The sequence below is a fragment of the Trichomonas vaginalis genome, chromosome I (genome assembly GCF_026262505.1).
Source record: "Trichomonas vaginalis G3 chromosome I, whole genome shotgun sequence".
Classification (NCBI taxonomy): domain Eukaryota; phylum Parabasalia; order Trichomonadida; family Trichomonadidae; genus Trichomonas; species Trichomonas vaginalis.
The window spans coordinates 15,484,175-15,497,746 of record NC_067203.1 but is presented as its reverse complement, the minus strand read 5'-3'; the positions used below and the strand labels follow the sequence as shown (position 1 = coordinate 15,497,746).

At 30.0% G+C, this 13,572-nt stretch overlaps 6 protein-coding genes across 6 annotated transcripts, besides 4 other annotated features; 3 read left to right on the top strand and 3 right to left on the bottom strand.

Moving 5' to 3' along the window:
- Window positions 1–179: 179 nt before the first annotated feature.
- Window positions 180–216: a mobile genetic element.
- Window positions 217–406: 190 nt separating this feature from the next.
- TVAGG3_0991730 (uncharacterized protein) lies at window positions 407–2,128 on the top strand (the record flags this gene model as incomplete). Its single annotated transcript, XM_001276817.1, has 1 exon — window positions 407–2,128. The coding sequence occupies one exon, from the start codon at window positions 407–409 to the stop codon at window positions 2,126–2,128; it is 1,722 nt and encodes a 573-aa protein (XP_001276818.1).
- Window positions 2,129–2,893: 765 nt separating this feature from the next.
- On the bottom strand, window positions 2,894–3,130 carry TVAGG3_0991720 (uncharacterized protein; the record flags this gene model as incomplete). The annotated part of the gene is made up of 1 exon (XM_001276815.1): window positions 2,894–3,130. The coding sequence occupies one exon, from the start codon at window positions 3,128–3,130 to the stop codon at window positions 2,894–2,896; it is 237 nt and encodes a 78-aa protein (XP_001276816.1).
- Window positions 3,131–3,957: 827 nt separating this feature from the next.
- Window positions 3,958–3,994: a mobile genetic element.
- Window positions 3,995–5,171: 1,177 nt separating this feature from the next.
- Window positions 5,172–5,209: a mobile genetic element.
- A 44-nt stretch (window positions 5,210–5,253) lies between these two features.
- Window positions 5,254–5,772: a mobile genetic element.
- A 36-nt stretch (window positions 5,773–5,808) lies between these two features.
- On the top strand, window positions 5,809–7,452 carry TVAGG3_0991680 (ubiquitinyl hydrolase protein; the record flags this gene model as incomplete). The annotated part of the gene is made up of 1 exon (XM_001276814.1): window positions 5,809–7,452. The coding sequence occupies one exon, from the start codon at window positions 5,809–5,811 to the stop codon at window positions 7,450–7,452; it is 1,644 nt and encodes a 547-aa protein (XP_001276815.1).
- A 1,647-nt stretch (window positions 7,453–9,099) lies between these two features.
- On the top strand, window positions 9,100–10,419 carry TVAGG3_0991670 (Ankyrin repeat family; the record flags this gene model as incomplete). The annotated part of the gene is made up of 1 exon (XM_001276813.1): window positions 9,100–10,419. One exon carries the CDS (start codon window positions 9,100–9,102, stop codon window positions 10,417–10,419), a length of 1,320 nt encoding a protein of 439 aa, XP_001276814.1.
- Window positions 10,420–10,880: 461 nt separating this feature from the next.
- Window positions 10,881–12,221, bottom strand: TVAGG3_0991660 (mannosyl-oligosaccharide 1,2-alpha-mannosidase protein; the record flags this gene model as incomplete). The annotated part of the gene is made up of 1 exon (XM_001276812.1): window positions 10,881–12,221. The coding sequence occupies one exon, from the start codon at window positions 12,219–12,221 to the stop codon at window positions 10,881–10,883; it is 1,341 nt and encodes a 446-aa protein (XP_001276813.1).
- Window positions 12,222–12,354: 133 nt separating this feature from the next.
- Window positions 12,355–13,355, bottom strand: TVAGG3_0991650 (calcium ion binding; the record flags this gene model as incomplete). The annotated part of the gene is made up of 1 exon (XM_001276811.1): window positions 12,389–12,898. One exon carries the CDS (start codon window positions 12,896–12,898, stop codon window positions 12,389–12,391), a length of 510 nt encoding a protein of 169 aa, XP_001276812.1.
- Window positions 13,356–13,572: the final 217 nt, after the last annotated feature.

Genomic DNA, 13,572 nt, shown 5'->3' with positions numbered 1-13,572 from the left:
ATTAGAAAATAATATGAGTTTATGTGATATTATTTTTCAGAAGATTTCATTCTATATGCCTATGAAAAGTACTCTCAAAACTAACTTTTTCCTAATTATAATTAAATCTAGAATATTGTATTATGCTTAGTATTATTTCATTTTTCTCATTCAATTTAGAATTTACAAATGTCAAAAAATTGAGAGCTGTCACTTTTGATGAATTTCTGTTTATTACAATATCTTATTATAAAGTCCTATTTAAGCTATTCAGATTTACATTCTAGAATTGAATTGTTTTTGTTCTTGAATTCTATCTATTTTTGAAGTAAAATAATAGTTATTTCATAATGAAGTAGAGATGAAAGTAGAAATCATGTTTTTATGCCAATTAAATTTTTAAACGTTCACTTTTTTTCAAAAAAAAATGCAACATTTAGTGAACTTTTTGAACAGTGAACATGCATTAAATGTTGATATATTAACAGAAAAGTTCATATCAGAAAGTGTACTAGCATTATTTTTTCATTTAAAAGGCACATATCCATTTAATTGTCAATCTGGTTTATTCACATTAAGAGAATCAATAGCAACTCCTGAATTCACGCCTAAATCATTAAAAAGCCTTCTTAAGCCTGCTTTAGAAGCTGCAAACGATTTATTTATTATCAAATCTTTTATTTCTCGAGAAACCAAATCGTCTTTAATTTCAGCCTTACAAGATGCAATACAGACATATATTGTTACTCCATTTTATCAATTTACAGAAAACTCTCGCACAGATATTATTTTGGATTTTTTAGTTAAAATGAAACCGCAATTCAAAGAACTCAGAATTACACGCCAACTTGTATTAGATCCTCAAGCTGTAGAAAAAGTATTTACACTTGCCAGAAATGGTTATAAACCAATGATGAACGTCGCAGTTTGTCTTTTGAAGTACTATGCAGAGCAAATTAAGATCGTTGTTACATCTCCTGCAGAAGCTTTATTGAAATCCCCTGACTTTTTTATCAAACAAACCGAAAATGGAATTGAATTACATGATATTCCATCACCAATTCCAAATGACTTTGCAAAAGATATTGCTGAGACATGTTTGGCGCATATTATTCGCTCATCTCCTTCCAAAATCGAACATGAAGAGGAAGAATACATTTTTCCAAAAACATTAACGGAGATCTCAACAGATAACTTAATATCTTTCGATTTGATTCTTCCTGAGTCAATTCCTGACATTCAAACACCAGATCAGGCCATTGCAAACTTCAGAGCAGCAGCTTGGTCACTTTCAAAAGCTCCTATGATAAAGAAAAAGCAAAATGTGATAAAAGAATATCCATCTTTGGATGCAGCTGTTTCTGATATAATAACATCACCTCTATGGCCAAAAGCACAAACAATTCAGAGAGAATTGGTTTTGTATCTTAATAAAGATCAAAAATTATTGGATATTATCAAGTATCTCGGTGATCTTTATTTGGTGAAAAGAGGTGATTTACATCTTGCTTATATAGAAGGCTCAATTAGAAGAGAAGCTGCTGCAGATTTTTTCAAAACTCATCTTGGATCAATTCCATTTTTCGAATTCAGATTCACAAATCCTGATACAATCTTAGCTTCCCTACCAATTAGACTTAGAAAGATTGTAACAAGAGATCAGATTAAAATCTACAACAAATACTATGGATTGATGCTCAAAATGAGAAAACTTCAATATGCTTTATCTAGAATGAAAATATTCCGCTCGATTATTTCCATCCGCCTTCAATTTTTCCAGTTAATTATTGCATTTCAGCAAACTTTGTTCTTTAAGGTTGATGTTGGCCTTTTAAGACTCATTAAAAAGCTGTCCAATGCCAAAAATCTTAATGAACTCATTAAGTATCATGCAGATTTCATTAAACTTGTGAATACTGCTTCTCTAGCAGAGATTCCGGATTCACAGGAACAATTTAACAGACTTTTTGATTTAGGTTTCAAGCTTTCTAGTATCAAAGAAGAACCGAATGAAGATGATATTTTTGACTTCAACGATGGATTTATTACATTCAAGAGTTATCTTACTGGAATCATGTCTGTTTCTGCTCAGAATAATAGCTCAGGACTTGCGGCAGCCCTTTTAAGTTCGATTAATGTTATTATATAATGATTAATAAAATTGTTTGTTTTTTGTTTAATTTTAATACCATATTTTCTGCATAAGCAAGGTCGGTTTAGAAATTGCTTTGGTAAATTTTGTCACTTTTTTAGAAATGAGTATTAACATTGATAAGGTAACAGTGCTTAATGAGAAAGCCAAGTTCTCAGACGAGATGCAATTTGATATCCAGTTTGAATGCACAAAACCAATCCAAACATTTGTTAAATGGGAAGTTGTTTATATTGGAAGTGCTAAAGTTCACGAGTACGATCAAATACTTACAACTGCACATGTAGGACCAATCGAGGTTGGAATGAATCGTTTTATATTAATTGCAACACCCCCTAAAATTGAGAGTATTCCATTCGAAGAGTTAGCGCTTACAGTAGTTATGCTTAAAGCATACTATAATGATCAGGAATTTATTAGGATTAGCTATTATGTACAAAATGAATTACCTCCTGAGGCAACAGGAGTAGAACAAATCGATCCAACAACAATAGAAAGATCTATTGATGTTGAAAATATTACTGTTAGAAATAATCGTATCAATTGGAAGTAAAATTTCATAAAGAACTTGTATATTTACTAAAATAATCACAATAGAGATACATAATCTTCTGTTTTACAGCAGAAAACATCTCGATCTGAAATAAATGATGTAATGAAAGTTCATAATATAGAAACAAATAAAATAAACAACGGTATAAGTCATGAAATCTTGCGATTAACTTAATCGGTTATCATCATGAGATTAACCTAGTTAAAAAATTAATCATCAAAATGATCACTGACAGGAGATAATTCTACTTCTGGAAATTCTTCTTTACCATCTAGCGGATTGTCTGCGTTATGATAAATTGAAATATGAGAGGGTGAATTTATTGGATTTTCGGCTGGTGGAGGTGGCTGGCCAGGTTCTGGCATACCTTGTATTTCCTGAAAACCTTCTTCTGAGTCCTCTTCTTCAGCTCCTAATGCTTCGGTCTTTGAGCAGCAACTACCCATTTTTATTCTTAAAAATTCATATGGAAAAGTGCCAAATTTTGAAAATTGATAACTCTGTGCGTTAGCATATTTAGTTTCATTTTCTTATAAGCTATCTATATCACAGAATGCGGGTGTGATAAGTCTTTCCATTTCATCAATGTTTAATTTTTTTCCTCCGTGATCTAGCGTTATTCCAATATATTCAAGTCGGAGTTCTCCCGAAAATCAAGAATTCTGACTTGCTAACTTTCTATACTATCTTTCTCTAGGTCCTCCACATTATTGTAACAAAATTAACTTTATATTTTACATATAATTATTTATGGCACATGCTATTTCATTTATGAATAATCATCTATCTTATCTTTTTACGCATGTCTATATCAGATATTGCTTCATATGCATATCAAGTAGATAATATAATAGTATTTCATATAATTATCTTTGTTTTACCTGCGTTATTCGATATATGTGCATTTCAGCGCTTATTAATTTAAAAACTATAAAGTTTGAAGATATCATGCTTTATTTATATAATAATCAATTTTTGTCATCGATAGCAACAAAACTGTAGATTTATCCGTATTTATTAGTTTGTATTCATTATCCAATAAAGATATGAAAGATCCCGAGTCATTATCTGGTTTTGATCGCATAATCTAAATTAACATGAGGTATTATTGATTGACAACTCATTACTAAGTTTATATATTGATTTACAATCATGATATTAGCTCAATTTCGTTTGTCAATTTGCAAATTTGACGATCAATACATAGAGTTTCCAAAGGAAAATAAATGGAATTCCAATAATGAGTCTGTCCATAGATTAATAAAATGTTCTGTAATAAACAGAAATTCATCAAAAGTGACAGCTCTCAATTTTTTGACATTTGTAAATTCTAAATTGAATGAGAAAAATGAAATAATACTAAGCATAATACAATATTCTAGATTTAATTATAATTAGGAAAAAGTTAGTTTTGAGAGTACTTTTCATAGGCATATAGAATGAAATCTTCTGAAAAATAATATCACATAAACTCATATTATTTTCTAATATATAACTATTTTATATAAAAATCAAATTCAATGATCTTAAAAGCGAAGGATAAACCTCAAAATTTACGAATATAATGAGTGGGAATATAATGCTTATCTATCATAAAACCATATGAAATATCAATTTTTGCTTTACGCCTAATTTTTGACGACAATTAGCAAAAAATGTTAAATGTTAACACTCAGTCCATTTGAATATGAGAAATAAAATTGACTTTGATTAAATGTTTTTATTTATCATGCAATTCTTCTTGCGACCAAAGATTTGAATAAAAGTTCAAAAAATAAGATAGCTTAAAAAATAATATACGGTAGTGTTTACTAATAGATGAATAGTATATAAATTCTATTAAAATGGATTTGATCCAAAAAAATATATAAAATTTGATCATAAATAAAATCGTTTTAAATGACTTCTTCATTTAAATTATAACAATTATTTTTGGTTTTATATTTTTTTGGATCAAATCCATTTTAATAGAATTTATATACTATTCATCTATTAGTAAACACTACCGTATATTATTTCTTAAGCTATCTTATTTTTTGAAATTTTATTCAAATCTTTGGTCGCAAGAAGAATTGCATGATAAATAAAAACATTTAATCAAAGTCAATTTTATTTCTCATATTCAAATGGACTGAGTGTTAACATTTAACATTTTTTGCTAATTGTCGTCAAAAATTAGGCGTAAAGCAAAAATTGATATTTCATATGGTTTTATGATAGATAAGCATTATATTCCCACTCATTATATTCGTAAATTTTGAGGTTTATCCTTCGCTTTTAAGATCATTGAATTTGATTTTTATATAAAATAGTTATATATTAGAAAATAAATATGAGTTTATGTGATATTATTTTCAGAAGATTTTGTGTTCTTCTTCAAAATTTTATTTTTTATTAAAAAGAATCTTTACAAAATATACATTTACTTTAATTAATATTTAAAAACGTGCTCTATCAAAAGTTCCAAAAATTCAATATTTTAGCTTTTCTGAGGTGTCACTTTTGATGAATTTCTGTTTACAACAGTTCCAATTTTTAATGTTATAAATTCAAGATTTCAGATCTTTAAGGGAGGCTTCCGACCAGAAAACTCTCTCAATTTTTTGTGATGTTTACACCAAAAGTGAGATTCGTTAAGCGTTTTTCTCGTTGAATATTGAGTTTCCCGGATTTTGAGTTATTCATAAAGCTCCTCTATATTATACCCTATCTACTGATATGATTATTTTTGAAAAATCTCTTAAATCGACCTGCACTGAATTTTTTAGGGAAAATTCGAAATTTTCTAGGCGTTTTCTGTAACGTTTTTTAACGGAATAAAATCCGAAAAATAATTTTTTGAAGAATCATTTGGGTAGAATACTTACCGAAAATTATATTTATTATAATTTTGGTCGATAAAAATAAGCGGATTCAAAACTGGCAAAAACCCTTTCGGCAATTTGTGGACGATTCCGAACCCCCTCATTTTTGAAATTTAATAAGAAAAATAGAATCTTTATTAAATATAGATTTTAAAAAACTTGGTTATAAATTACGAAATTTTCTCACTTGGGCTAAAAAGTGACAATTTGGTCGGAAGCCACCCTTAAGTTCACAAGGAAAAAAAATCTCCAACTAAAAAATGAGCTGTAATCATGTCATTGATGATTCCAAACTTGCGCAAAGGTTATATTTATCAATGACATTTACAGATGCATGGAAATATATCCTTTACCCTGAACAGAAAGTCCCGAAAGCTATTTATATTTGTCTGACATGTAATTCAATCAAAATCCAAGAGTCGAAAATGAAAAAGCACAACAAGAAACATAATCATGATCTATTCTTTGAAATTATATCCCTTAGTATTTATTGTTGTAGATGTAAAAATCATTTTCTTTCCACAAAACTATTAACAAATGCTTGCCTGACTGCTATCCCTACAAACCCAATGGTAGAATTATCTACTGGATTTCCAAATCTTGGAAGATCTTGTTATGCAAATGCAAGTTTAATAGCATTAAGTAATGTCAAACCACTAACAACAGCAATACTGGAGTCATCATATCCAGCATGTAGATTAATGGCTACTGTTATACAAGGAAATCGTCATGTTAATAAAATTTTCCATTCTTTACTCCCAGAATTTTCGCCAACCACATGTTCTGATGCAGGAGAATTTATTTTAGCATTACTTGAACTATTATTTCAAGATCCAAACGTCAAAACATTATTTGGAGGAAGAACTACAACATTTTATTCATGCGCGGACTGCAAAATGTGCAAAACTACAAGTCAACCATTTTCAATTTTTCCAATTGATATAAATCCTCAGGGATGGTTAAATTCTGACTTAGAAACTAATAGAAACCATCTTCCAAGGTCCTTTGGCAGTCAAGCGATATGGAATATAGATCATGAAGCAACTACTACTTCATCATTTATATCTGTTATGATGCATGGAAATTCTAATTCAATTTCATTGGAAAAGTGCATTGAGACTATGTTTTCTCCTTCCAAAATGCAATGTTCTGAATGCAAATCCCAAAATGCTTCAATTACCGAAGCTTTGACTTCTCTTCCAGAAATTTTGATTGTAGAATTAAAGAGATTCACCATGAGATGGTTTGGTGTTGGAAAGATTTACAATTTTATTGATTTTCCTATTGAAGGAAAGATTGATTTCGGACACTTTGTTCCACCGGATATCGAAGCAGGACCAACGAAGTATAAAATCAGGTCAATCATAGCCCACAAAGGTAATATGTCGTATGGACACTATGTTGCTTACTGTTCGACCTTTGAAGGATGGAAATTATATGATGATTCGAAAGTTTCCATTGTAGATCCTCAAGAGGTATATAGTAGTAACGCTTATATTTTAATATACTCAAGGGCTTTACCCGAAGAAGTTGCCGTACTCCATGAACAAATTAGGGCCCTTAGTTTGCCAAGAGGCTGGGGATTGCCAATTAGAACTATTAGTGATCCTATCAAGTGGATCAGAATTGTTCCGGAGACACCAGAAGGAACTGTTGTCCTGGAAGTTGCAAGTTCATTGGCAGGAGGCAAAATAACAAGACCGATCACAAAAGATGATATTATTCATCAATTTAAGATGCTCTATCCTTACTCGACATCAAAAATTTATATTTCAGAAGAAGATTATAACGCAATATGGAAGTTTTTATATTTTAATGGAGAGTTACCAGACAAAATTGTCCCAGTTGAACATTCTGACTTCCAAATTGGTGATTGCCTTAGTATTTTACAATTCCCAAAATAATCTAACTTTTATATATATTTCTGTTTGTTGTTTAAATATTATCTTTATATTTTTGCGATGACTAATTTATTCTTACTCTTTTACCAAAAAGATATCTATACCTTAAAATATATATAAAAAAAAGTTCTATGAAACCTGCATAATATTGTATATCTTCATTCCATATTATTCATATGGTCAAGTATTGTCATGCCTAATTAACTTGAAATCTATATAATACAATAAAATTGGAAAAATAATTCGTACAGAGCAAATAATATATATTCAAGCAATAAGAATAAATTCGATACATACTAAAATAAGTATAATTTCCTATTGGAATAACATGTAGCTAAAATTAGAATTTTTCGAATTAATTATTTATTTTTATATGAATTTTATCAGATGCTGTTTTGTTTTTCATATGTATATGACGCAGTAATTCCATTTCTGAAAGAAAATATCATCGAAAAAATATCATTTTTTAATGAATTATTTTAATTATAATTAGCAATTGTGATTTCGACCGCATGTTAGTGGTTATTCATTTTGAAGCGTTCTTGTTTTATTATTGACATACATTTAATTTCCCTATTAAAATGTCCTGTAAAGCAATGAATATTTTTGAACTTTTTCACGGTTCTTATTTGAATGGTATCATGTTTGACCTTAAAAGTGGTTTGTCTTGGTCAGATGTACTCAAAGATGTTGTATTTTGACGCTCAATTGAAGGCCATACAATTCATATATGGATGAATATTAATCTTTTATGGTGTAATAGCAATTTATTCTTCTTAGGGAGCAAAAGTGTGATAAGAAAAGTTCTGAAAATCTGACGGTTTTATAGAAAAGATATTATTCGATTGAATACATGGGAATAATTACTCATTAATTCTTTACTACGTGAGAGTTGGTTAAAGTGGCATACATAAAAAGAAAATAGAGTGTCAAAAGATATCTTGAGCCAAAAAGCAGGTCATTGAAGAAGTCGAAAGATTTTTTCAGGAACTTGAATATTGATTATATATAATATGATAATGATGGGAATTAATAATGCAATTTGCAGGTTCAAAGAAAATTAAAGAGCTAATAAAATACATAATAAAAATATTTAATATATGAGTCGGATGATGATACCGATTAACATGCAAATCGATAAAAATGTAAAATCTCTGATTAAATATAATTTAAGGAAAAAAACATAATAAAAAATTCCACAATATAATATCTGTCATGAAATTAGATGTCCATAAAAGTGTGAAGGATTATTACAGTAAAAACCAACTTTCAACTAATTATCGACACGCTAGAGAATAAAAAAATCATGAACTGCTTACATCTCGCCAAGAGTTGTAAAAATTCGATCTCTGAGATTGAATTACCAATTTTCTTATATCTCATATGTAAATCCAGCATAATTGAATGGATTTTATCAGAAATTTTTTACACTTAATTTGTAAAAATATTTAATGAGATTTAAGTGTATATTATTTTGCACATATTTTGAAAGTTATCCGTTTGAGAAGATCTCAAAATTAAATATTCGGGTAAAACTATCACGCTGCATTTAAATGTTTCCATGTTATTAAATTAATTTATTCGAAATTGATAAATTGAGAAAAAAGAAAAATTGTGTAGATATTATTTGAATAGGTCTATGATCTCAAAATGTATTTGATAGACCTTCAACTTTGCAAAGATAGATTGAAGCGGACCATATATCTGGAATCAATACTGTTAAACTACACCCCTGATAAGTTCGAGTTTGTTTCGAATCTTGTCAAAAGCTTGGACGAATCTGCCCGAGAATATGCCCAGATCTTAATCTTTGAAGGCTATGTAAGAGCAACAAAAGAGAGCCTTGACTACAAAATATTATGGGAGAGCCTCTATCCGGATTCTCCTATGGAAAACTTTAGTTCATTGGATGAGTTCAATGAAAAATTGTTCACAATCTCGGCCTCAATTGTAAAGACATTTGAAGATAATATGAAAACAAGCAGAATACTTAGATCAATCATTTGTGACGATGTTGAAGAATTTAAGAGTCAATTTAGGAACGAGGACCTTAACAGAAGATTTGTTTTCTTGAACGATCAGAAGGCAGATTCTCCTGATCAAGTAAGCCTAATAGAATATGCTTCATTTTTCGGATCGTATCAAATTTGTAAATATTTACTTGACCTTGGAGCGAACATGAGTTACAGATGCATTACTAATTCGGTCAAATCAGGTAGTATCCACTGTTATTCGCTCTTTTCAAGCGATGTGACAAATTTTGCCGAATTATTAGATATTGCCATTAGCTACCATCGCCACAATTTTGTTCAAATCTTCTATGAAAAGGTCAAAAGTGAGACTTCATTTATTCAAAGTGCCATATTAAACAAGGATACGGCATTTTTCATCCAATGCGTAGAGAACCAGGAAGACTACGAGACAAATGAAGTTGATCCATTGGTTTCATCTGCAATTGCCGGTAATGCTGAGCTTTTCAAAATCCTCCTCCAATGCGGTTTTGATATTCATGCAAGAGATCCAGATGGCAACAACATTTTGACCATCACAGCTCTCTTCGGTCATCTTGAAATAGCTAAAACAGCTATTGCCACCAACCTTTACGCCGCTGAAGACATCAAACGCGCTTCAATTACTGCGATAGACTGTGCCAAAGAAGATGTCGCCCTCTTCATGTTACAGCACTTGTATTCACATGACAACTGCGCACCAACAGCCGTCGAATTGTATCATGCTATCAACGCTTATTGCCCAAGAGTTGTCGAATACATTTGCAAATTCCATCCGGACTTCGACTATAAGACCAAAGATGGCGACAACCTGTTGGAATTCTCTCTGTCAATAAAGAAGTTTGATCTTACGGCTATTATGCTCAATAATGGAGCTGATGTTAATTTAATCAAGAAAGTTGACATCAGAGAAGAGCCGTATTGCTCTGAATTGAGAGAATTCATTCCAGACTCTTTTTAATAATGGTTTATAATGTTAATAGTGTCTATCGTTTTGATTTATTTTTATAAACGATTGGCTTGTCGACCATTTTTTATTTACATATTCGCAGCATATCATATAGTCTTGAAATCTTGACTTCGAATTAAAGATAACGACGAAGAAAATTCCGTTGATTTAAAAATTCCAGAATTATCACCTTTCGGAAATAATGATTGATATTTATTGATTTTCCTGATGAATTCCTACTTCTAATATCCGAAAGAAATTGATTGTCAATGAACCAAAATATAACATATTACGGTGATGTCATATATAGATCTTAATAATTTTTTGAATAAATAAAGAAGATGACATGCATTATGAGTAAAACTAAACCAAGGAAAAATTATATCTCCAAAACATGTCAAATCAATTTACCGATACATGCAAAAAGCTTTTATTAGTATTAAAGTACAAACAGTGTTTAGATTTTTGAATTATTATAAGTTAAACAAATATTCATGAGTAACTGGTAGAAGAAAACCAGCATCATTCATAACAAAAGAGTATCCTGAATCAGTTACATTTCGAAGTAACAAAAACTTCAACCATTTTGAAATTCCTTTACTTGGCATCAAATCATCTAAATATCTATTGGAGATGGAAGATGATGAGCAAATCACATTACCGCATTCAAGCTTCTTCACCTGCTCGAGAGAAATTGATCGATTGAAATCTTCTGCTATCATGGTAGAGTCAAAATTAAAAACTGCTTCTTTTCCCATAAATGAAGCAGGGAGACTTTGTTCCCTCATGTGAGAACACATTCTTTCCATGGCAAATAAACGTTTAACGTCGAAGTTTTCAATCTTAAGACCTAAAATTTCGCATAAAGATTCAGAATAATAAACAAACTTATTATCCTCATTTCCTCTGGCTCCGAATTGGATGTCATTCAGTGTATCATATAATTGGTCAATTATTTTTTGTGTGATATTTGGTTTGAAAAAGCCACTTATCTTCAAGAAATTAATATAAAATGAAGCTGTGAGCTGTGTATACTGATTCGATCTTATTAATGGCTTGCATTCTTCAGTTGACCATATACCGTAACTAATATTTTTAGAATAATTTGTAACACATTGGATGAAATTATAAATGGGCTTTTCATATCTCTCATATTTTGTAAGCATAGCAAGAACTGCGAATTCTAGCAAGAAACCGCTAGATTCGCCTAAAAAAGTTCCTTCTGTAAATCCGAATCCTATTGGTTTTCTCTTAATACCATCGACAAATGGATGTGGAATGGGTCCTGTAAAACTTGTGAGTAGAAGATCAGCAAATTCAATTGCTTTTTGCAAAAACAAATCTTCACCCGAAATTCCATAAATACCAAGTAAGGAACCAATAACTGTTGTTCCTAATTCATATGTACTTATGAAATCGCTTTGTGATGGTCGTACTTTATTCAATACAAAATTTGAAGCTAAATTGTATTCGTATGTAAGGTTTGCTAAATATAGTGCATCTAAGAAGCCAAATAATGATAATGAAAGGCCAGAACTATTTGAACATGTTCCTGAAAATGGTTTATAATAATCACTGTAACGACAATGTGACCAATATTCATCAAAAGCTACTTTAATTTTCTCTCTTGCGTAGTTATTGATTTCATTATTTGGTATTTTAAAGGGTGTATTGAATCGGGATTCATTTATGAGACCGTATTCTTTGATAAACTCTGTATTTGGCATTTTCCTAAATATGAATATCGAACTGAGCAGCATTACTGAAAGTTCTGCTGCAAGTACAAAAATAATCAAAGAGCGCTTGAATCTCATTTAAAATAATGAAATTCTGACGAGACATATATAAGATCAGCTTCAACTTTTTAGATGTTTCAGATGATGGTTATATAAATTTTGTAAATTTCATAAGAAAATATAATTAACAAAGAGTATTTACTATTAGTAACAAATAGATAGTTAGTTTATATCAGATGTATGACTTAATTAGCTAATGATGGATCCATAATGGCCATAAATTCGGCTATATTAATTTCTCCATCACCATCTTGATCAAATTCCTTGATCATTATTTGTAAATCATCTTCAGTAAGGCCAGTGCCCATTTCTTTGGCGATTTTACGTAAATCATTAATGGTAATATTTCCTGATGCACCATCCTTGAATAATTTGTAAGATCGCTTGATTTCTTCTGTGTTATTGCGTTTTTGCATCTTAAGTCCTATGAAATCATAAAATGCAGGATAATCGATCATTTCGCGTTCTGGATCGCCTCTTTCTTGAATATAATCGTTTAATTCTTCTTTGCTAACATCAAATCCCATTGCTTTCACGCAAATTTTTAATTCTTGTTTATCAATTTTTCCATTTTTATCAGCATCGAATACTTCAAAAGCTGATTTTATTTCAAGGCGCTGCTCTTCATTGAGTTGTACCTGATTTTCACGATGTTCTCTTCTACCAGTAGAACGTACTGCTACTTTCTTAGACATTTTTGAGCGTTAATTTATGAAACGGAAAAATGCAAAATCACCCAAAACTCAATCTCATGGCTAACTGAGCATAGTACAGTTATCTTACTAATTTTCTAAGAGCGGAGAAGTATTAAGTGTGTGTTAATTCACTCGTTAACGCTCAAATTTCAAGGTATTCCCATTGCATTTGATAGTAAAGATAATGTTACAGTTCCGCTCATTGTTTCTAGATTCAGCAATAATTTTCGTTTTTAGTTTATCAATATGAAAATCTCAATATTTGAATTTCAAAATCTTTTATTTCCAAAATCCTTGTAAAACATCTTTCAAAAACATATCCCGCTGCAATAGTATTACAAGATATATGTTTGTTTTCTATCGATAAGATCAATATTGATAACTTCCATCAAAAATACAAGCAATAATTGCATATCATCATTATTTAAATATCAGAACGAGAATATTACGAATAAACAATAGAGTTTACATTAAATCTATTTATATTTTTTACCTTTTAATTGAAATAATCTTTGATATCTTTCATTTAAAAGGAAAAAGTACTATTTCTAGATAATAGTATTAGTAACATACGAATGTCTTTCATGAATATTGTATATTTCCGAGTTTTGAAATTCCAAAAAAATTTCAAAAATTCAAAAATAATATGAAAAACTAAGAATTTACTCATATAA